Source organism: Mobula birostris, chromosome 25 (assembly GCF_030028105.1).
Source record: "Mobula birostris isolate sMobBir1 chromosome 25, sMobBir1.hap1, whole genome shotgun sequence".
Lineage (NCBI taxonomy): Eukaryota > Metazoa > Chordata > Chondrichthyes > Myliobatiformes > Myliobatidae > Mobula > Mobula birostris.
In genome coordinates this window covers 35,340,508-35,365,858 of record NC_092394.1, presented here as the reverse complement: position 1 = coordinate 35,365,858, position 25,351 = coordinate 35,340,508, and the positions used below count along the sequence as shown (strand labels likewise).

The window sequence follows — 25,351 nt, the reverse complement described above, 5'->3', positions numbered from 1 at the left end:
TGCAACATCAACCTTGCACTCAAAAACAGTGAGACCAAGTAACTGACTGTGGACTTCAGGAAGGGGAAGTTAAGGGAACACACACCAGTCTTTATCGAGGAATCAGAAGTGGAAAAAGTGAGCAGTTTCAAATTCCTGGGTGTCAACATCTCTGAAGATCTATCTCATGCCCAACATATTGACACAATTACAAAGAAGGCGTTACAGGGGCTGTATTTCATTTGGAGTTTGAGGAGACTTAGTAAGTCACCAAACATTGGAAATTTTTTACAGATGTACCATGGAGAGCATTCTAACTAGGTGCATCTCCAGTAGTAAACTCAGCCAGCTCCATCTTTGTGCACCAGCTTCCCCAGCGTCGAGGTCACCTTCAAAAGGAGACATCTATCATTAAGGATCCCCATTATCCTGGGCACGGCCTTTTCTCATTGCTACCATCAAGGAGGAGGTACCAGAGACTGAAGACACACACTCCTTAACATTTCAGGAACAGTTTCTTCCCTTCTGTCATCAGATTTCTGAATGGACAATGAACCATATACACTAACACACTTTTTTTATATTTTTCTGCTCTTCTGCACTAACTAATATTTTTTAATAGATGTATATTGGATTACGGTTAATTGGGCCATCAGTTAATCAGGGGAGACACTTATTTGGGACAACTCTTAAGGAACAAAGACTGATTGAGAAAATAGCCAGGATTCTCTTCGTTTATTTGGGACACAATGCTGCTTAACTGGAACAGGAGGCAATTGCTGAACTATTTCTAACTAACATCAATCTCGTGCAGTTGTGTGGCCGTTAGACAGTACACCCTGCTTAGAACAAACTGTTTTTAAATTGAGTCAGTTGTATGTGTTTGTGTTCAAAAAGCAGTGATTTCTGTCACTGATAGTTGGCAGGAAATAAACAGTAAGGCAATTTGGAACTGGTTTGCTCACTGTGGTTTTAAGTATGCAGGCTTAGAAATGCGAGAAAGGGCTGAGAGTGAAAATGGAATGATTTCACTACTTTAGCTAGTTAGAAACAATGAAGAATTTGAAGGTACTTAGAGACATCTTGAATGTTACAATCAAAATGAAAATTTGGAGGATGCAATCACTGAAAGCATTGTTTGAAGGCAACCCATTATCTGCTCTAGGTGTCTGCACTAATTTCGTTCATTTACAGTCAATCAAGAGAAAATGATTGTGTACCATCCATTGAAATCTATTAGGAACAAATATACAGTTTGATAGTACTGAGGTAGTATTAATAGAGTTTTAATTAGTTCTGTATTTCATTTAAATATATGCCTATTACTCAGTTAAAATTAGTTTGTTAATTGTATACCTTTTTAACTCTTTCCATGAAAATTTGGCTAATTGCAGCACATATACTAATCCCAATGTTCCCAATGAACCAGAATCGATCATATTTCTTTTTGCAATTTATAGTTTTTTATTATAGTGTATTGCAATGTACTACTGCAGCAAAACAACAAATTTCATGACATACTGTATGCCAGTGATATCAAGCCTGATTCTCATTCCTATTCCATGCCAGACAAAATAGTTTGCTTGATTGGAACTGCATTCACCACCCTAAACATTTAATGTCTTTCATCACTCAAACTACACCATTGCGCTCAACTGGACCTTCACCTGGAATGCAAGAATTTGGCTCAACGTTCCCTTTTTAAATGAAATTAAAGTCATTTCTAGTCTTGTCCTTGACAGGCACATCCCTATGGAATTAATAAAAAAAATTACTGACAGATGTATTTTTTTTCTTGAATGCACTTTGATGTTGAATCCACAGAGAGGAAATGCACTGTTACAGTTTAGGGACAGCTTCTCTATTAATTTCAGTGGAGAGAGAAAGCTCTAAGGGACTAAGATTAATTAGTTACGATGTTTTAAAATAGTATTTAAGAAAGAGTTCTTGTCTAACATTGTATTTATTTAAAATTTTAAGTGTTTAAGTTTTTAAGTTTGAAAACAACTTTAATCACTTTTTAACAGATCAAATATTCTTGAATGTCTAAAGCATTCATTGCTTTTCATAGCTTTGGCGATCAGCCAAAATTGGAAGATTGGCTATTTTTTTTACAGCGATTTTACATGAAGGCTGATCCCAGCCCAACTCCATCCCAGGCTGTGTTGGCATGATTCCATAATGTCACAGAAAGCCACACTGAGAGATCAAACTGCACTGCAAATTACCACTAGGGGAACCACATAAAGTCAGCTCAGATTTTCTTTGGAGATCACTGGTCCACTAATCACAAACTCTGGGTTATTATTTTGATAACTTTTGAAGATTGTTTTTTGAGATTTTAGCAGGTTAGTTGCGATGAAGTCTGTTATAGATTTTTTGAAAGGGAGAAGTGCCAATACTGCCAACAGTGTGATGTGGCCAGAATGCAAACTATTGTAGGTACTGAGGAGTTCTTTGTGGAATGGAGTGAATTTTACTGGCAGTGTGCTGATTGTCTATCATGTCTGACAATGACAGGAAGCCTGTGCGGGAGAATTTTTAAAGTGGAAATGCTATTGCACTGGGACATTTCCACTCTCTCGATCTCGGAAGACCAGGTCCAGTGGTATGAGCAAGTGCAGACATCCCACCTCTCCCGGAAGTTCCGGGAGTCTCCTGCAAATTAATAGTGGCTCCCGCAAACTATATACAACATCCTGGAAATTGATTTTTTTGAGAGCGAGCGTGAGAGAGAGCGCGAGAGCGAGAACGAGAAAGCAAGTGAGAGAGCGAGAGCAAGAGCGAGAAAGCAAGCGCGAGAGAGCGAGCACGAGTGAGAGCGACCACGAGAGAGAGAGAACGTAAGAGCGAGAGAGCGCGAGAAAGCAAGCGCGAGAGAGAGTCAGAGCAAGAAAGCAAGTAAGCGCGCGCAATAAAGAGAGGGCAAGAGCGAGAGAGTTCCAAAAAAAGTCAGAGTGGCAGAGTGTTCCCAAAAAAAAATAAAACGTACGTCACTCCAGACTACACTAAAGTGTACCCCTGTCTAATAGGGGTCAAAAATAATGACAGTGTTGCTCGCTGCACTGTTTGCAACAGTGACTTTTCTATTGCCTATGGTGGGTTAAGACTGTAAAACACATGTTGAGGTGAGTTTAACAGGTGTCATTCGTTCATTAGCATAGCTAACGTTATTTAAACTAGCTGGCTAGCTGCTAAGGAGCTACCCTATTGCAGACATCCCACCTCTCCCGGAAGTCTCCCACAAATTGATGGTGCTACCTCCCTGAAATGAGTTTTTGCAGGGTGGGATGTCTGCAAGTGTCACAAAATGGGGTCTTCCAGTGGATGACTGTGACATCCTTTGTGCCTTGTCAAGTCCTTCACTCTCCAGGAGCAGGGTCGTACCCCCTCTCTGGCCATTAGATCTCACTGTTGATCTCATCCGCCCAGCCTGCTGGAGCTGGCTTTCTATGTTTAGATAAGAACGTCCCTATCTCACTGGGGTATGAGACCTCTGGCTACCCATATCTGGATTAGGCCGCCTGTCGGAGCGGTGTAAAGGGGTGTGGCCGCTGTTGCATGCAAACAGCTACTTGGAGCCACAGGTGAGAGCTAGGTGTCCGGTCGGGGCTAAAGGTGGGTGAGCTGCCCCAGGAAATGACACAGCAAGCCCCTTCACCATAGGTGCTACCCCTCTCTGGGCGTCCCAAACACTCAAAGTGCAGTTATTGCATAAGATGCAAACTACCAGGAAACAGGCAGCTTTATATAACAAGAGGCGGCACGATAGCGTAACGCTATTTCAGCAGCAGTGACCCATGTTCAATTCTGCTGTGTGTAAGGAGTTCCTGTGTTCACCTGTGACCATGTGGGCTTCCTCCAGGTACTCCGGTTCTTCCCACATTCCGAAGTGGAAGGGTTAGTAGGTTAGTTGGTGACATGGGTGTATTTGGCTATCACGGGCTTGTTGGACCACAAGAGCCTGTTACTATACTATGTCTCTAAATAAAACACACATTTTCATCAAATTAACTCCACAGAAATTGTACTATGTAAAATACATTCCTATCTCAGAATTCGATAACCTCAAAGTAGGAAAAATGTATAATATGTTTGTAGAAATAATAGTTGGTTAAAAAAAAAACAGATATTGGCTGAAAGCCAGTGATAAACCTAACAAATATATCAAATGCTGAGAACATTTCTCTTTTACATGAAGGCTGGCATTTTGGTTCGGGAGTTTATTTGCACTGGGGGAGCTGAGACAAAAAGCTGTTGCAACGGGCCTATGGCTATTTCGGACATGAGACTCTGACAAATTTCATTCACACTGGGGTCAACAGTCAGAGGTCAAGTCAGGCCTAGAGTGGAATTCTATGTTGAACAGTGACTGTGGTGTGTGTTGTAAGCAATCAGATCAGGGGAATGATTAGAGTTTGTTGAGGTGATGTATTAAATCCTTAGTTCAGAATTTGTTTGGGGAATGGAATCCTTTGAGCCTCAGTCAGTGGTCAGTTTGGAGTATCATTTAGGGTTTAGAGAATGTCCTTGTTGGGAATTTGGGGATCACGTCAGGGAGGTTAGAGTGTATTTGGGAAGTCAGGGAGTGTGTGATTGATAGCTGGAAGTGCTGGTTAGTACCTCGTGGAGCGAGAGGCAGCTGGGAGCCTGAAAGAGGAAGAAGTAAGTCTGGAAGCCCACCTGAGTGGATCTGGGTTGGGGCCTGCTTTGAGAACAGTGATGTTAAAATAGTCCTGAGAGTACCAAATGATCTTAATTATCTAGACATACTTGAAAGGAGTGGATGCACTGGGAATTATGTCATTCTGTGAATATCTGACAGCGAAATAGTGTTATCGGTGCAATGCATATTGTGACCAAGGCTGCAGGTTGCATTTCTAGACGGAGCAATTCAGCCCAGATATTGTCCCAAATACAATCCTCTCTGTAGTCAACCAATTGTCATATATGTAGTACTTATAAAAAATGGCATTATGCATGCATGTCTTTGGATGTCTACTTAATGGATTATCTAAAGTGAAGTGATTGTCAGTTGAGGAATTTCAGGAGCTGATGTGGGAAACCAGTGCTCCCAATAAATATTTAATCAGGAAAATTAACTGATAGGTGTGTGGAATGACCTGTCAGGCAGATGGTAATGGCAGATGTATAAAGAATATTTAAGAAACTCTTATATACTGTAGGTACATGGATGATAGAAAATTGTAGATTTGAAGGAAACAGTGGTTAGATTGATGTTAGGATATGTTAACAGGTCAGTACAGCATTGTGGGCTGAAGGCCTGTACTGTGCTGTAGTGTTTTATGTTCTAAAACTGGAGGAAATAGCAGAAAATGAAGCTGACCTCAAATTAAGAGACAGTTCATTGGAATGTAAAATTTACACAAAGAAATATGATACAATGAAGGAACATTCACTGATGGATGATTAAAAAACCATGGGTTTGCGATTTCTCTTTGAACGCCTTCCATGATTTTCTTTGTTTTGTGGCTATCTGGAGAAGATAAATCTCAGAGTTGTATACTACATACATACTTTGATAATAAATTAACCCTTGAACCTTTTGAAAAAGGACAGGGATTGAACAGCATAGCAGCTTGTCTATAACATCTCATCTGGAGTATTACAGGCATGGAATATAACAACAGGGGTTTTCAGTCTGTGAGGACCTCCTTTGGAACAATGGGCTAGATTTAGTATGCAAATTCGTACCATAACAGGGGACTCCCCAGACTGGACCCAGGGTTTCCAGTAATTCATGCTATAAAATGTGAAGGTGACAGAGGCTGCATGTGCTTAGACCTGTATCTCAAAGGCTTGGAGGTCAGATGAATGATAACATTCTAAGTGTGCTTTAAGGGACTGAAGTGTGTGCCTGTCCATTTTAAAGGGTAGCATATTGGATGAGGTGCTGGATTTTGCTCATCAGTTCCTCTTCTGAGCTTACTGTATGAAGGGGTACGGACTGGGGATGATGGAAAGAGCTGGAGGCTCAGCCTGTGCTGTCTCAAGAGAACTGTTGTGAAACCATGCTGATATTCCGCTGTAGAGCACTCCAGTTCTGCTTCCTTCTTCCTTTCACATTTCCTTCGGACACAGGAGGACGTTCGGCCTATCAAGTCTCTGCTAGCTCTCAGATTCCTGTTAGTCACATTCCCCGGTTTATGGTCGCTGTGACTCAATCTCCGATCAGCTCCCCTCTGCTTCTCCGTTCGCTCAACCATGCCAGGTGCAATTCACAGCAGGCAGTGGACCTGTCAGCACGTCTTTAGGAGATATTTGGCAATTGCAGGACATGGGCAAAACCCGCATAATCACAGGGAAGATGTACAAACTCAGGTGGCATCATAGTTCAAGATTAAACCTGTGTTCCCCGAGCAGTGTAGTAGCAACAGTAACTGCTGTGGTGCTGTACCACTCACGGCACTGTTCATAACAGCCAGATTCAGAGCAGCTATCAGCAATATAGGACTATAGGGATCACAGCCAGAGGGTTGAAAGACTGAGATCACTTGCTAAATTTCTTGTATAAATTATGCGCAGACCATGGTGAGGAGGTGCCACACGTGGAGATTACTGATGGTCCACCTGTCCAGATGAAGGGTCTCGACGCGAATCATCGACTGTCTATTTCCCTCCATGACGGCCCCCTGATCTGCTGAGTTCCACCAGCACTTTGTGTGTTTGAGATTCCAGCATCTGCAGTCTCGTATGTTTCTGTGCAGATTACTGATAAATTGTACTGGGGATTCTGTAAACTGCTAACAAGAAAGGTACAAACAGGCCCATCGTGATTGCCTGGTCAGGTAGGCAGGCAAACATATCATCAGCAGATGCTATTACGAGGGCAAAGTAACGGTGCTTCCGTCTGAGTCATCTTTGTATTTCCCAGACTTAGAAATCTATTTTCCTAAAACTGATTTGGCAATACCTGCCAACTGAGCCCAGATATTTCAACATCTTTACCCCCTCATACTGTGCTTAGTGATGCCTGTTCTTCCCAGAACAGAGACCACTCTACGTTGATCATTCATTAGATGACAGCCTATTGCTGTACAATACAGATAGCAAGAATTCAAATGTCCTGGATGGAGGGTGTGTCTCTCTCTCTCTCTCTCTCTCTCTCTCTCTCTCTCTCTCTCTCTCTCCCTCTCTCCCTCTCTCCCTCCCTCTCTCCCTCTCTCCCTCTCTCCCTCCCTCTCTCCCTCTCTCCCTCTCTCCCTCCCTCCCTCCCTCCCTCCCTCTCTCCCTCTCTCCCTCCCTCCCTCCCTCTCTCTCTCTCCCTCCCTCTCTCTCTCTCTCTCTCCCTCTCTCCCCCTCTCTCCCTCTCTCCCCCTCTCTCCCCCCCCCTCTTTTCCCTCCTCATCCAGGACATATACCAGAAGTGCCACATTCAGAGAGCCCTCAGCATTGTCAAGGACCCCTCCCAGTTGTCCAATAGTCTCTTTCACCCCCTACTCTCAGGCAGAAATTACCTCAGTATGAGATCAAGGACTGTTAGGCTGGGTAACAACTTCTTCCTCCAGGCTGTGAGACTTCTGAACACACTTTTACCATTCAGTACACATTATTTATGACAGCACCAGTAACACTAATACTTTAGATTATGAGAACACTCAGTCCTCTTTCATTCTCATTTAGAAATGCATACATGCATTAAGAAATGATACAATGTTTCTCCAGAGTGATATCACAGAAAACAGGACAAACCAAAGACTAACACTGACAGAACCACATAATTATAACATATAGTTACAGCAGTGCAAAGCAATACCATAATTTGATGAAGAACAAACCATGGGCACGGTAAATAAAGTCTCAAATGTCCCCGAGTCGATCGACTCCCGAGTCCCCGATAGAAGGCGGCAAAAGGGAGAAACTCCCTGCCATAAACCTCCAGGCACCGTCAACTTGCCGATGCCTTGGAAGCAGCTGACCACAGCCGACACTGAGTCCATCCGTCCGAAAACTTTGAGCTTATGACCAGCCTCTCTGATACAGCCTCCCGAGCGCCATCCTCTGCCGAGCGCCTTTGACCTCGTCCCGGCTGCTGAAACACGCAAAGCCGAGGATTTCGGGGCCTTCTGTTCCAGAGATTCCGGTTACCACACGGTAGCAGCAGCAGCTACCACTGTATATCTACTCTATTTAACTATATGCTGTATATGCACGTTATATCAACTTGTAAATCTACAGAATACTTTTTAAAATCTGTTGATAGTATTCTGTTAGTATTATTCCGTATTGTGTGTGATGTATGCACTGTGATTTGCACCTTTGTTCCTGAGGAATATTGTTTCATTTAGCTGTATACATGCGTACAGTTGAGTGACAGTAAACTTGAACGTGAACTTGAACAAAAAACTTGCCGGCACCAGAGCAATTGGAATGCAAATACATTTTATTGGTTGGTTTATTATTGCTGTCACATATACAGAGAGACAATGGAAAGCTTATCTTGCATGCTGTTCATACAGCTCAAATCATTGCACTGTGCATTGATGTGGGACGAGGTCCAACAATAACTGAATGCAAAATAGAATATAACAGCTACAGAGGAAGTGCAGTGCAGGTAAACAATAAGGTATAAGATCATAACAGAGTAGCTTATGAGAGTGAGTACATCCTATCATACTATGGAACTATTCAATAGCTTTACTACAGCAGAGTAGAGGTTGGCCTTGTGCCTGGTGGTACTTGCTTTCAGTACTTTGCAACTTCTGCCCAATCTGAGAGAAGAGAGAATGTCTGGGGTGTATGTGATCTTTGTGATTATGTTGGCTGCTTTACAGAGGCAGTGAGAAGTATGGATGGAGTGAAAGGAGAGGAGGCTGGTTTCCCTGATGTGCTGAGCTGTGTCCACAACTCCCCCTTAGTTTCTTGTGGTCACATGGCATCTTTCCTCTTTATTTCTTACCATCTTTCGTTTCTGTTCCTAATCTGTCATGAAGGGGAGTGGACAATTAATGAACTGAAGTGATGTGATACAAGGGCAGGTGTCTGGAGAAAACTCATACCTTAATTCCGCCTGAAAGAGGAGCTTCAGCGAGAATATTTCTTTGTGTGTTACAGGTGATGGACAAGTGGATTTTGATGAATTTATGACAATACTCGGCCCTAAACTTTTGTCATCTGAAGCGCGAGAAGGGTTTCATGGCAGCACAATAGACTCGATATTTTGGCAGGTAAGAAGTTTATTTGATCTGATGCTTTGTGGTAACAGGCAGGATTTTTTTTCAAGTTAAAAATCTTGTGCAATGTAACATAGCAACCATTTGATTTTACTGTCAAGCAGAACTGGTTGCTACTTGACAGTAAAATCAGATGCAGAAGGTGTATGTTCACAGTGTTTGACAGCACAATGTACAGAGTAAAGCAGTGATTGATCAACACCAAATGGAGTAAAACTAGATCTATATACTGTATTGCATTAAAAATATGCTCTTTAAAAATTGTTCATTTATTTGTGAAGTGAAGGTCATATGATCAGTTTCTCTGGGGCAACATGAAGCAAATGAATCCATTGTAAACCTTTAAGGATTAGCTTTAAATTTGAGTAGTTAATTATTCTATACATAAAGACAAGTAAGCTATATTTTTAAGCTGACATTCTGAGCAGGATTGGATGTATGTAGTATTTATAATATTCCATATTTAATAAGGTATTATTTATTCTAATAAAAACAACAAATATCATGTGTGAGGAAGTAGGGACTGGTTTGGTAATCTGTATACTTATGAAACATAAAAAGGGAAGATTGGCAGAATGCACTGTGATGCTTATGTTAAAACACATTTTATGATTTTATATTTTAGAGCATTGTTAACAAAGAAATAATCTTATGAAGACTATTGAGAATTTGCCAATCTTGTTTGTGGCACTTTGAGGCACTGCATTGACTTTTCTTGCATAATTACTGCATGATGTCTGGTCGTGTTAGTCGAAGCCATTCAGTTATTCCAGCATTTTGTTTATTTTTGCTGCTGAGCTCAGTGGAAAGTACACCCTCTGTAGAATGGTGACAAACTGCCAGAATGTGCTATGGACGTGCTCTTGTCATGAAAAAAAAATGGTAATAATTTTTATGTGAGTGGACCCAACCTGACAGCAAAGAGATGCCCCTCACCACCTCCTGGTCTCCAGCGACGACCCACACAAATTATTCAGTAGGTCACTGGAATCCTAGGTGAGGTAACTGGAATGGCTTGTGAGCTGAACGGTGAACTGCCAGTGTCATCGTGGAGCAGATCCACTTGCAAATGTTCAAACATGACAGCAAAGAAACTGATAACACAAAATGAGCGGATTCACTGTTTTGTCTACATGCTACATTTTTAAGAGATGTCTAATTTAGTTCCCGTTACCTGTGATTTTCTTCACAGAAGCTTAAGTACATGCCTAGTTGCATTTTGGATGTTACCGTAGAATCTACTTAAACCACTCTGACAGTTAATGTATTCCAGTGCATGATGCGTCCCTCTGTGTATTTTTCACTAGTTCTTTTGCCAAGTTAAAAAATACTGTTACAAATGGTGATTTATCAAAGGGAATAGCTTTACTCAGTCACTCTTTCAAAACATCTCATTATTTTGAACATTTTTCCTGGGTTTGTCAATATTGTCTGCATTAAGGAGGCATGCTCTGCCAAGCTGCTGCACTGTAAAGATGTTTATTCAATGCTGAAGGCTTTGTCTAGAATGGTGTATAGGTCATTGTCCTTATGGACGAAAAGCTGTCTTGTGTCTTCTGCATGTCAGGAACACAGGTGATAAAATGGGTTACTGTACCACACCTGAGGACGGCTGATGTGGTTTGTTTGAGGCAGACACTGCAATGGTAAAAGATCATGTTAAGCTCTACTTACAAATGCGAATGTGCTGTTTTCCCCTTTTTCAAAGATTGCTTTTCCATGTTCACATTAAGTAATGTCACAATATTACAGTACGTCATGATAAACGCCATTCACTGTTTCAAATTATAACATGGTCATTACTATCCAGAATCACCCAAGCTCCTATTGGTCCTGCAAATCCCCCATTATACCTGTAAAAACCGCGTGTTCCTTTTCCGGGGATATAAAGGCACAAACATAACCATGGAAAAGGGGCAGGCAGTCAGGTAAGGCAAAACCCTCAGCTGCCTACTACCTAGACTGCGTGTGCTGCTTGACTTTGTTTGATGGATGGGCTGCCTGAAAATCAAGAACTGAACATCAGGAGTTCAATTCATGGAGTAAGAACTGTAAGAGGAATGTCTGACTGTTTTTCTTCAAACCCACTTTGTTTAGGAACTTTGTTTAGAGGCTGCTGTTCTTCCGCTTCTCCTATTGGCATTTGCTGCTCAGGTTTCCTTTGCAGTGAGAAGCCCATAGACACAACCTGAGCTGCTGCTGTCTCGGCTGCGGGCCACTCATTTAATTTCTCCGTCGGGTCATAAAGAAACCATACCAATGCTTCCACACAATTGAGATATCTTGTTCACACTCCATTGAAAATTCTACACAAGGCTCTGCTTCTAAAATGTAGCATCAACATAATGATGTGACAAAATTCAGTTGCACTTGCCCTTAGGCTGTTGTTGCCCATAAGCTCAATTTGTGCTGTAATTCTAGATTTAATTTATTCAATTGAACCTCCACTATTTTTGTCACTCAGGTGTTTGTAGGATTGATACTATATTAACAGAAAATGATGTAAGTCACATATAAACACAGCAGTCTGGGGTAGGTTTAATGGGGTAGATCGTAATGATGCTACCATTATGTAAAATGGACAGTAATTGTATAATTATTGTTACATGTACTCAGATGCAGTTAAAATCTTTGTTTTGCATGCACTCAATAGATTGTTTCAAATAGAAGTACGTTGAATAGCATAAAAGAAAAATCAATAATGGAATGCAAAATGTAGTGCTGCAGGCTGCCCGGTAGTGCAATGCTTAGTGCAATGCTTTACAGCATCAGAGGTGCAGGTTCAATTCCTGCAGCTGCCTGCAGGGAGTTTTTGTACGTTCTCCTCATGAACGCGTGGATTTCCTCTGGGTCCTCTGGTTTCCTCCCACGCTCCAAAGATGTACAGGTTGGTAGGTTAATTATTCACTGTAAATTGTCCTGTGATTAGACTAGGGTTAAATTGGGAGATTGCTGGACGGTGCGGCTTGAAGGGGCAGAAGGACCTATCCCGCACTGTATCTCATTAAATAAATAAATTAAATAATAACCTGATGGCATGAACATTGATTTCTCGAGCTTGCAGTGACGCCCGTCTCCTTCACCATTCCCCATTCCCATTTCCCTCTCTCACCTTCTCTCCTGACCTGCCCATTGCCTCCCTCTGGTGCTCCTCCCCCCACTTTCATTTCTTCCATGACCTTCTTTCCTCTCCGATCAGATTCTCCCTTCTGCAGCCCCGTGTGTTTCTTTCACCAATCAACTTCCCAGCTCTTTACTTCGCCCCTCCTAGTTTCACCTCTTACCTTGTGGTTCTTCCTCCCCTCCCCCCACTTCCTTATTCTGACTACTCATCTCTTATTCTAATCCTGATGAAGGATTGCAGTTTGAAACATTGACTGTACTCTTTTCTTGGCCTGCTGAGTTCCCCCAGCATTTTGTGTGTGTTGCCTGGATTTCCAGCATCTGCAGATTTTCTTTTGGCTGACATAAAATAATAAGTTGCGAGGGCCACAATGAGATAAATTGAGAGATCAGGAGTTCCCCTTCTGTTCTGCAGGAGGTCCGTTCAGGAGTCTCACAGCAGTGGCATAGAGCTTGGTGGAAAATCAGCATTCCACTGTGTAATTCAGCTATTTCCCATTTCCATTCATTTCATATCAAGTAGGTTTCTTTTCTACTCACACTATTTACACTATTAAACAAAGTCAAAATCTACCCAAGGTGTGAAAGTTAATTTCAATCTTGAAGTTTGATGGAAGTTGAGAAGCTAATTTCTGATCATGGCAATACATCAGAAGTAACCCTGAAGTAAGGATTAACCATGCCTACATGTATCATGATTAAGAGCTCTTTAGCGAAGAGTGGCTGATGGAAGTGTGCTGTTTCCATGGACACAATGGTTCTCCTGTATTTACTATCATCAATTCAGCCAGGGAGGGCAGAAAGTGTATTGTTACAAGTCAACCATTAGTCACCATGTCTTGCATCTAACAAGACAAGAAAACATCAGGGAAAATAGATTTCCTTTGGCAAAGAAGTTCAGAACGTCATTGAAAGCCTGCAACCGTCTCCTTCAATTTAAGAATAAATTATTCAACTCGGGCAATCCAGAAAACAGGCCAACTTTTTTTCTCCCAAATGTCATCATGTTTTAACAAACTAGCTATGAAGACTTTCTGAGCAGTGTCGTTTTAGCACTGACAATAACTCACTGAAAATAACACCAATTAGCAGAAGAGTTAATAACCAGAGGACACAGATATCAAGATAATTGTCAAAAGAGCAAGACAGAAGATTTTTTTTAACTGAGCTGCTATAATCTGAAACAACAGTCAAAAGATACTCAACAGTAACTTTCAAAAGGAAATTGGACGTATCTTTTAAAAGGGAACATTAGAGAAGCCATGAGGAAATTGAGGAGGACTGGAAGTACTTAGGTAGCTCTTTCAAGGAATCACAATGGGCAGTTGCTCTATGATTCTATGAAAGATGCAAGTTCCATGGACACTAAACCAGCCTTATCAGAGTTTTGTTTTTGGGAGTGGTTGAAGAAGCATATCACTTTCAGTAATTTATATGTGTCAACAATCTACATTTTGGTGGGAGTTAATAAGAAATTTTAACTCACAGAAGTGATTGGGTCAGGTTTAGGCAGGAGCTAAAAAAACCTAAAAACATCAGAAGTCCATGTAAACCCAGTCTCATGCACTCTTAATGGAAGCGTGAGATAAGTTCAACAACCATCTGGTTGCAAAAACCATGTTAGTTGTTTCAGTTTTTAAGTGATGTTATGCATGTCCATTTACATTGTAATTCCATTTTTAACCATTGTGATTGGGTTTACCACACCTAAAAAAAATCTTGGTCAAATCAGGAAGGTTGAATCCACAGTAACTTTAAACACTGCTTGAAGCACAGGAATATTTCTTTGATTTCCATCTACTCTCTCATCTGTGTGAGTGGATAGCCTAGCTAGATTCTGCAGTTGTTCTATAGGAATTCTTTTTGTGAGATCTCCGGAAGATCAATCGGGATTGTGGTGCACTTGGGAATCTGCAGAAAAACAAATCTTGAGAAAGAGCATGTATCAAAACATCGGCTTTAAGCTAACATCCCAATTCCTTCTCAGTCTCTTTCCTAATATCCAGTTTGTGACATTACAATCTTTGTCTCAGAAAATTTGTCCCAGTGAGGAAGATAAAGAATGGTAGGGTGAAAGAACCATGGGTGACAAATGAGGTGGAGAATCTAGTCAGGTGGAAGAAGGCAGCATACATGAGGTTTAGGAAGCAAGGATCAGATGGGTCTATTGAGGAATATAGGGTAGCAAGAAAGGAGCTTAAAAAGGGGCTGAGGAGAGCAAGAAGGGGGCATGAGAAGGCCTTGGAGAGTAGGGTAAAGGAAAACCCCAAGGCATTCTTCAATTATGTGAAGAACAAAAGGATGACAGGAGTGAAGGTAGGACCGATTAGAGATAAAGATGGGAAGGTGTGCCTGGAGGCTGTGGAAGTGAGCGAGGTCCTCAATGAATACTTCTCTTCGGTATTCATTGGGAATAGGATAGGGTAAGGGTTTGGCATGGACTAGAAGGGCAGGGAAGGCCTGTTTCCATGCCGTAATTGTTATATGGTTATATATATGGTTATTCACCAATGAGAGGGAACTTGATGATGGTGAGGACAATATGAGTGAGGTTGATGTTCTGGAGCATGTTGATATTAAGGGAGAAGAGGTGTTGGAGTTGTTAAAATATATTAGGACCGATAAGTCCCCGGGGCCTGATGGAATATTCCCCAGGCTGCTCCATGAGGCGAGGGAACAGGTTGCTGAGCCTCTGGCTAGGATCTTTATGTCCTCGTTGTCCACGGGAATGGTACCAGAGGATTGGAGGGAGGCGAATGTTTTACCCGTGTTCAAAAAAGGTAGTAGGGATTGTCTGGGTAATTATAGACCAGTGAGCCTTACGTCTGTGGTGGGAGAGCTGTTGGAAAAGATTCTTAGAGGTAGGATCTATGAGCATTTAGAGAACTATGGTCTGATCAGGGACAGTCAGCATGGCTTTGTGAAGGGCAGATCATGTCTAGCAAGCCTGATAGAGTTCCTTGAGGAGGTGACCAGGCATATAGATAAGGGTAGTGCAGTGGATGTGATCTATATGGATCTTAGTAAGGCATTTGACAAGGTGCCACAAGGTAGGTTTATTCAGAAAGTCAGAAGGCATGGGATCCAGGGAAGTTTGGCCAGGTGGATTCAGAATTGGCTTGCCTGCAGAAGGCAGAGGGTGGTGGTGGAGAGAGTACATGCAGACTGGAAGATTGTGACTAGTGGTGTCCCACAAGGATCTGTTCTGGGACCTCTACTTTTTGTGATTTTTATTAACGACCTGGATGTGGGGGTAGAAGGGTGGGTTGGCAAGTTTGCAGACGACACAAAGGTTAGTGGTGTTGTAGATAGTGTAGAGGATTGTCAAAGATTGCAGAGAGACATTGATAAGATGCAGAAGTGGGCTGAGAAGTGGCAGATGGAGTTCAACCTGGAGAAGTGTGAGGTGGAACACTTTGGAAGGACAAACTCCAAGGCAGAGTACAAAGTAAATGGCAGGATACTTGGTAGGGTGGAGGAGCAGTGGGATCTGGGGGTACTTGTCCACAGATCCCTGAAAATTGCCTCACAGGTAGATAGGGTAGTTAAGAAAGCTTATGGGGTGTTAGCTTTCATAAGTTGAGGGACAGAGTTTAAGAGTCGCGATGTAATGATGCAGCTGTATAAAATTCTGGTTAGGCCACACTTGGACTACTGTGTCCAGTTCTGGTCGCCTCACTATAGGAAGGATGTGGAAGCATTGGAAAGGGTACAGAGGAGATTTACCAGGATGCTGCCTGGTTTAGAGAGTATGCATTATGATCAGAGATTAAGGGAGCTAGGGCTTTACTCTCTGGAGAGAAGGAGGATGAGAGGAGACATGATAGAGGTATACAAGATACTAAGAGGAATAGATAGAGTGGTCAGCCAGCGTCTCTTCCCCAGGGCACCACTGCTCAATAGAAGAGGACATGGCTTTAAGGTAAGGAGTGGGAAGTTCAAGGGGGATATTAGAGGAAGGTTTTTTACTCAGAGAGTGGTTGGTGCATGGAATGCACTGCCTGAGTCAGTGGTGCAGGCAGATACACTAGTGAAATTTAAGAGACTACTAGACAGGTATTAAGGCATCTGTTAGTCTTGCGAGACCATGGATCTGCACCTGGAAATCTTCACTCTCCAGGGCACAGTCCTGGGCAAGGTTGTATGGAAGACCAGCAGTTGTCCATGCTGCAAGTCTCCCCTCTCCACGACACCAATGTTGTCCAAGGGAGGGGCATTAGGACCCATACAGCTTGGCTCCAGTGTCGTCGCAGAGCAATGTGTGATTAAGTGCCTTGCTCCAGGACACAACACGCTCCCTCGGCTGGGGCTCGAACTCACTTCCTTCAGGTAGGTAGTCCAATGCCTTAACCACTTGGCCACGTGCCCACACTAGACAGGTATATGGAGGAATTTACGCTGGGGAGTTAAATGGGAGGCAGGGTTTAAGGGTCGGCACAACATTGTGGGCCAAAGGGCCTGTACTGTGCTGTACTGTTCTGTGTTCTATGTTGTGTTGGCATGGACATATTTCACTGATCTTACTTGGAATTGGAGGTTGTCAATATCAAATTAATTCATATAGAGAGCTGGTAACAGACAAATGGATCTGGACAAAAATTTGTTCTGGTTAGAATAAATCTGCTATCAATTTCTTCCAAAATTGGATGTACAGGTATCTGCAGATTAAAATACATTGACGGTCTTGGAGAGTCACATTTTGAGATGTTTTTATTTCCTGTTTGAGCCCTAGAAGCAATATAAAGCAAATTATTTGTTAAAATGTGGCTCTTTAAAGCTATATTTCAGCAGCTGTTAATTTATCTAAAAGTTTATTTTCCTCAGGATTAGCAGGTCTCACATTTTTGAAGCATGCTGCTATGAGCACATTAACTGGTTTTATACGAACATTTCTCTATCATCACTTGCAGATTTCCCAGAAACTGGCAATCATTCAGCTACTGGGGTCGAAGTTGTGGGTTCATTTGAAGTATGTGTGCAGTATCTGAATCCTGACTCCACGACAATACATAATTTTTTCGCAGGTCATGGAAGTCTGAGCTGTACATTTGGGAGTGAGGCATTCAGTGTATTCCGTGACCTCACTATTGTTTTAAATTTGTTTATGTATCTGGTGGAAGTTCTTATTATGTCAATACAGGGAGGAGAGCTTGTATGATCTACATTTTAGCAATCAATATTCATAGTGAAATATGAGTATTGACAATTATTATTAATAAATGTTAAATGAATTATAGCTCCTGAAGAGGAGCAGTGATATCTGCCTGGGAGCATAAAGTTTAACTTCTGTTGTTTGTCCCTGTAAATCACATTATTTGCTGTTCCTTGTAATCTCCTGCTTTCAAGTCATCTACCAATAGAAATATTTTACCTAGTCAAGCTGTCCAGGAAGAATAAAGTAAACTGTAGGAGGACAGTTGTTGAGGAAGGGTTGCTGAGTCGCTCCTAAGTACAATGCTGGAAAACATGTTTATACCTTGCACAAGCCTACTTAAAAGTAATTGAAAATCAAAATAACTGCAGGTGCTGGAACCGTTCCGCAGATCAAGCAGCATCCGTAGAAAGGGAAACTGAGTTAATGTTCAGGTTGAAGGCTCTTCGTTTCAAAGTAGGGAAAGGGGGAAAACAGGTTGTAAACTGAGGAGGGATGGTAGGGGGCTGATAACTAGAACAAATCTCTGATGCTGTTCTACATTTCACAGCTCTATGTGTTCTCTTTCTCAGATTTTCTGCATTAAACTTTCACCCAGAATGCTTTATCTACAGCTTATTCCAGGGCCAGCCTTGGATATGCCATTATCAGAGACATTCCTTTTTGTCTTCCTCCCACCTCTCTGAAATTTAAAACTGATTTGTTTCCTCTGTTTCCCAGTTCTGACAAAGAGTCTTCAACCTGCAATATTAACTGTGCCTCAGGATTCGCAGATGCTGCCGGACCTGCTGGGTATTTCCAGCATTTGGTTTTCACTTTTTAAAAATTATTGGATAAGCTTTATGTGAAGTAATTAAGAAAGCAGCTGAGATTTTTATATTTATATCTGGAAGACTTAGAGTCATAGAAAACTACAGAACAAAAAGATCCCCTTTGGCCTATCTGATCCATTTAAACTGCCCATCCCCATCAATCAGCATCCGAACCATAGCCGTCCATACTTTGCCCATCCATGTACCTATCTAAACTTCTCTTAAACGTTGAAATTGAAACCACATCCACCATTTGCACTGGCAGCTCGTTCCATATTCTCATCACCCTCTGGGACTTGATAGAGGTGTTTAAAATTATGAGGGGGATTGATAGAGTTGACGTGGATAGGCTTTTTCCATTGAGAATGGGGAAGATTAAGACAAGAGGACATGAGTTGAGAGTTAAAGGACAAAAGTTTAGGGGTAATATGAGGGGGAATTTCTTTACTCAGAGAGTGGTGGCTGTGTGGACTGAGCTTCCAGCAGAAGTGGTTGAGGAAGGTTCGATGTTGTCGTTTGAAGTTAAATTGGATAGATATATGGACAGGAAAGGAATGGAGGGCTATGGGCTGAGTGCAGATCGGTGGGACTATGAGAGAGTAAGAGTTCGGCACAGACTAGGCCGAGATGGCCTGTTTCCGTGTTGTAATTGTTACATGGTTATATGGATATATGAAGAAGTTCTTCCTCATGTTCCCCTTAAACATTTAACCTTTCACCCCTAACCTATGACCTCAATTTGTAGTCTCACCCAACCTTAGCTGAAAAAACCTGCTTGTATTCACCCTACCTATAATTTTGTATGCCTCTATCCCCTCCAGGTCAGAGAGGTACCCATTTACCACTCACCGGCTTCTCCCTCAAAGTTAATGTCTCATCCAATTTACTATGTTATCTTGAATGCCAAGTGAATAACCAACCTCCTATGTTGGACCTTGGCAAGTGCCTTGCTGAAGTCCATGTAGACAATATCCACTGCCTTGCCTTCATCAAATCTCCTGGTAAACTTCCTTGAAAACTCTATAAGATTGGTTGGAAACGACCTATCATGCACAAAACCATGCTGACTATTCCTAATCAGTCCTTGTGTTTCTAAATACTTATATATCCTGTCCCTTAGAATACCTTCCAATAACTTTCCCACCACTGGTGTCAGGCTCTCTGGTCTATAATTTCCTGGTTTATGTTGAGAGACTTTCTTAAACAGTAGAACAACTTTAGCAAACCTCCAATCCTCTGGTACACTGAGGATGTTGCTAAGGATGATTGAAATATCTCCGCTAGCACCCCTGCAATTTCTGCATTTGTTTCCCACAGGGTCCAAGGGAACACATGTCAGGCCCAGGGGATTTATCCACCCTAATTTTCCTCAAGACGGTAAACATCTCCTTCTCCGTAATCTGTATAGGATCCATGACCTTGCTGCTGCTTTGCTTCACCTCTATAGACACCATTGACAATCTCCCAAGTAAATACAGATGCAAAAAAAACATTTAAGATCTTCCCCATCTCTTTTGGCTCCCTGCATAGATTACCATTCTGACCTAATTTGTCCCTTGCAATCCTTTGGCTCTTAACCTAACTGTTGAAACCCCTGGGATTCTCCTTCACCTTGTCTGCTAAGGCAACTTTGTGCCTTCTTTTAGCCCTCCTGACTTTCTTAAGTGTTCTCTTGCATTTCTTATACTTCTCAAAAACCTTATTTGTTTGTAGTTGCCTATACCTTCAATGCACCCCCTTACTTTTCTTAACCAGGGCCTTAATATCTCTCAAAGACCAAGATTCCCGAAATAGCTTTAAGTTCCTTGGCATCCACATCACCGAGGACCTCACGTGGTCTGTACACACCAGCTGTGTGGTGAACGATGCACAACAGCGCCTCTTTCACCTCAGACGGTTGAGGAAGTTTGGCATGGGCCCCAAATCCTAAGAACTTTCTACAGGGGTCCAACTGAGAGCATCCTGACTGACTGCATCACTGCCTGGTATGGAGGCTGTACTTCCCTTAATCGCAGGACTCTGCAGAGAGTGGTGCAGACAGTCCAGCGCATCTCTAGTTGTGAATTTCCCATGATTCAGGACATTTACAAGGACAGGTGTGTAAAAAGGGCCCGTAGGATCATTGGGGACCCAAGTCATCCCAACCACAATCTATTCCAGCTGCTACCATCCAGGAATTGGTACCACAGCATAAAAGCCAGGACCAACAGGCTCCGGGATAGCTTCTTCCACCAGGCCATCAGACTGATGAACTCATGCTGATTTGAGTGTATTCTTTATTACATTGACTGTTCTATTTATTATAAATTATTATAAATTACTATGATTGCACATTTAGATGGAGACATACATAAAGACATTTACTCCTCATGTATGTGAAGGATATAAGAAATAAAGTCAGTTCAATTCAATTCTTGTCTTTTATTCTGACAGCACAAACAAGTTTTGTATTCTCAAAATTTCACTTTTGAAGCCCCCCACTTGCCAAGTATACCTTTCTCAGAAATCACCCTGTCTCAATCCACACTGCCAAATCCTTTCTGATACTATCAAAATTAGCCTTTCTTCAGTTCAGAATCTCAACCCGAGGACCATCCCTATCCTTTTCTATAACTACCTCGAAACTAATGGCATCTTGATCACTAGATGCAAAATGTTTCCCTATACAAAATTTTGTCCCTTGCCCTGACTCATTCCCTATTAGGAGATCAAGTATTTCACAATCTCTCATTGGGATGTGTACGTATTGATCAGGAAACTTTCCTGAACACATTTGACAATCTTGATCCCATCTAGCCCTTTAACAGTATTTGAGTCCCTGTCAATATGTGGAAAGTTAGAATTACCTACTACCACAACCTTACGTTTCTTGCAACAGTCTACAACCTCTCTAAAAATTTGTTCCTCTAAATCCTGCTGATTTTGGGTAGTCTATGATATAGACCCATTAACATGCTCATACCTTTCTTATTCCTCACTTTCACCCATAAAGCTTCACTAGGTAAGTTCTTCCACCTGTTCTTACTGAGCACTACCATGACATTTTCCCGACTAGTAATGCCACCGTATCTCCTTTAATCCCTCCCACTCTATCACGTCTAAAACAACGGAACCGTGGAATACTGAGTTGCCAGTCCTGCCCCTTCTGCAACCAAGTCTCAGTAATGGTTACAATATTATAATTCTATGCGTTGATCTATGCCCTAAGCTCATCTGCCTTGCTTACAATACTTCTTGCAATGAAATATATGCAACTCAGAACATTAGTCTCACCACCCCCAACCTTTTTATTCTTGACTTCATCTGAGGTCTTAACAACATCCGGCTGCACAACCACTCTACTATCTGTTCTGGCACTCTGGCTCCTATCCCCCCGCAGCTCTAGTGTAAATCCCCCCGTGCAGTAGCAGAAAACACTTCTGCTAGGATATTAGTCTCCCTCCAGTTTAGGTGCAAACCATCTCACCTTCTCTGGAAGTGAGCCCACTATTCCAAAAATCTGAATCCCTCCCTCATACTCCAACTCCTTAGCCACATGTTAAACTGTATGATCTTCCTAATTCTGGCCTCACTAGCACGTGGCATGGGTAGCAATCCTGAGATCACAAACCTGGAGGTCCTGTTCTTTAACTTGTCATCTAGCTCCCTGAACTCTCTTTGCAGAGCCTCGTCCATCTTCCTGACTATGAAGTTGGGACTGAAATGGATTGTGATGTCTGGCTGCTCACCCTCCCACTTAAGATTGTTGAGGACTCGATCCGAAATGTCCTGGGCTCTGGCTCCTGGGAGGTAACATACCATCCAGGAAACTTGTTCTCATCCGCAGTCTCTTTTCTGTTCTTTTAAGTAACAAATCTCCTATCACCACAGCTTGCCTCTTCTTCCTCCTTCCCTTCTGAGTCATAGAGCATGACTCAGTGCCAGAGACCTGACTGCTGTGACTTTCCTTTGCTAGGTCATCCTCCCCAACACGATCCAAAATGGTATGCCTCTTTTTGAGGGGGATGGCCACGGGCATACTTAGCAATGGCTGTCACTTGGACCAGATGGTGTACACCCTAGGGTTCTTAAAGAGGTGGCTGAAAAGTTTGTGGAGGCATTAGTAATGATCTTTAAAGAATCACTAGATTCTGGAATGGTTCCAGAAGACTGGAAAATTGCAAACATCACTTCACTCTTCAAGAAGGGAGAGAGGCAGAAGAAAGAAAATTATAGGCCAGTAAGTCTGACCTCAGTGGTCGGGAAGATGTTGGAGTTGATTGTTAAGGATATGGTTTCAGGGTATGTGGAGGCACATGATAAAATAGGCCATTTTGTACGGAAGGCAGCTGGTCTGGATGGAATACCCGGCTGTGTGCTCAGAGTCTGTGCAGGGCAGTTGGCCAGGGTCTTCACGGACATTTTCAATCTGTTTCTGGCCCAGGCAGTTGTCCCTGCAAGCTTCAAGATCACCACCATCGTGCCAGTGCCAAAGCATTCCACTGCCACGGGCCTGAATGAATTCCATCCACTTGCACTCACCCCCATCATTGCAAAATGCTTTGAGAGACTGGTTCTATTGCATCTGAAATCCTGTCTGCCCACTACCCTGGACCCCCACCAATTTGCCTATTGCACCAACAGGTCAACAGAGGATGCCATCTCCATGGCACTTCACTCTGCCTTAACCCACGTGGACAGCCCCAACTCTTACGTCAGAATGCTGTTCATTGACTAGTGACAGCGATGCAGGTGGATGCTTCCCTGGTATCATGGATTCTTGACTACCTGACTGGCAGACCACAGTACGTGTGCTTGCAACACTGTGTCCGACAGAGTGATCAGCAGCACTGGGGCTCCAGAGGGGACTGGCTTGTCTCCCTTTCTCTTCACCATTTACACCTCGGACTTCAACTACTGCACAGAGTCTTGTCATCTTCAGAAGTTTTCGGATGACTCTGCCATAGTTGGATGCATCAGCAAGGGAGATGAGGCTGAGTACAGGGCTACGGTAGGAAACTTCGTCACATGCTGTGAGCAGAATTATCTGCAGCTTAATGTGAAAAAGTCTAAGGAGCTGGTGGTAGACCTGAAGAGAGCTAAGGCACCGGTGACCCCTGTTTCCATCCAGAAGGTCAGTGTGGACATGGTGGAGGATTACAAATACCTGGGGATATGAATTGACAATAAACTGGACTGGTCAAAGAACACTGAGGCTGTCTACAAGAAGGGTCAGAGCCATCTCTATTTCCTGAGGAGACTGAGGTCCTTTAACATCTGCCGGACGATGCTGAGGATGTTCTATGGGTCTGTGGTGGTCAGTGCTATCATGTTTGCTGTTGTGTGCTAGAGCAGCAGGCTGAGGGTAGCAGACACCAACAGAATCAACAAACTCATTCGTAAGGCCAGTGATGTTGTGGGGATGGAAATGGACTCTCTCACAGTGGTGTCTGAAAAGAGGATGCTGTCTAAATTGCATGCCATCTTGGTCAATGTCTCCCATCCACTACATAATGTACTGAGTGGGCACAGGAGTACATTCAGCCAGAGACTCATTCCACTGAGATGCAGCACTGAGCGTCATAGGAAGTCATTCCTGCCTGTGGCCATCAGACTTTACAGCTCCTCCCTTGGAGGGTCAGACACCCTGAGCCAATAGGCTGGTCCTGGACTTATTTCGTAATTTAATGGCATAATTTACATATTACTATTTAACTAATTATTGTTCTATTACTATTTATTATTTATGGTGCAACTGTAACGAAAACCAATTTCCCCCGGGATCAATAAAGTATGACTATGATGACTACTATGATAGTTCGACCTTCAATACTGTGATCCCCTCCAAGCTGATCGCCAAACTTCGCCAGCTTGGTATCAGCTCATCCCTCTGAAATTGGACCTTGGACTTTCTGACTAACAGACCCCAATCAGTTAAGTTAGACAACCTCTCCTCCTCCACTCTCACCCTGAACACCAGCGTGCCTCAATGCTGTGTGTTGAGCCCTCTTCTGTACTCCTTTTTCACCTATGACTGCGTTCCTGTACATGGTTCTAACTCCACGATCAAGTTCGCAGATGACACCATGGTGGTTGGCCTGATCAGAGAGGATGACGAGACGGCCTACAGGGACAAGGTCCAGCACCTGGCCGTGTGGTCTGCCATCAACCTGGCCCATAACACCCAGAAGACCAAGGAGATCATTGTGGACTTCAGGCATGCTAGGAGCCTGTTACATACCTCATGGATATCTTGTGACTGTCTTGTGAGGATGATGTAATGGTCTTGCGGAGGTCACATGATGTAATTTTCCCGCCAATGTGAGGTCACGTGATGACCTGTTCTCACCAGGTATATAAGGGTAGACCCCTGGTGACACAGTTAGTTTCAGTTTAGTTTTGTGTTAGATACTCCGTTTTTGCTGTGTATTCGGCTGATGACGCAGTTTTTGTTTTAAAGTGGAGTTCTACTTTAAAGTGGAGCTCACCTCTGTCCCAGAATACTGACAGACTTTTACCGCTGTATCATTGAGAGCATACTCACCTACTGCATCTCAGTGTGGTATGGCAATTGTCCCGTATCAGACCGCAAAGCACTCCAGTGTGTGGTGAAAACTGCCCAGCGGATTATCGGCACCCAATTGCCCACCATTGGGAACACCTACCATAAACGCTGCCTGGGCAGGGCGAAAAGCATTATCAAAGATACATCTCACCCTAACCATGGACTTTTTACTCTCCTCCCATCTGGTAGGCGCTACATGAGCCTCTGCTCCTGCACCAGCAGGCACAGGAAGAGCTTCCTTCCTGAGGCTGTGACCTTGCTGAACCTCACATCACAGCGCTAAGCAGCATTGCACCCATATTGTACTGTCTCAGTACTTTTATATTTGTGTGCTGTAGCACTTACTTTTTATTCGCAGTTATTTTGTAAAACTTGCGTTTCTGGTTAGATGCTAACTGCATTTCATTGGCTTTGTATCTGTACTCGGCAAAATGACAATAAAGTTGAATCTAATCTAATAGTCAGAAGATTTCCTCAGGGAAAATCTTGCCTGACAAATCTGTTGGAGTTCTTTGAAGAAATAACAAGCGGGATAGACAAAGGAGAA

At 42.8% G+C, this 25,351-nt stretch overlaps 1 protein-coding gene across 1 annotated transcript in view; it reads left to right on the top strand.

Annotated features, from left to right (window-relative positions):
- The window catches only part of caln1 (calneuron 1), a 452,672-nt gene that overhangs the window by 72,332 nt on the left and 354,989 nt on the right, over positions 1-25,351 (top strand). The window contains exon 3 of the mRNA XM_072243140.1: positions 9,055-9,167. Within this exon, the coding sequence (XP_072099241.1) occupies positions 9,055-9,167 (113 nt within the window). The remainder of the gene's footprint in view (positions 1-9,054; positions 9,168-25,351) is intronic.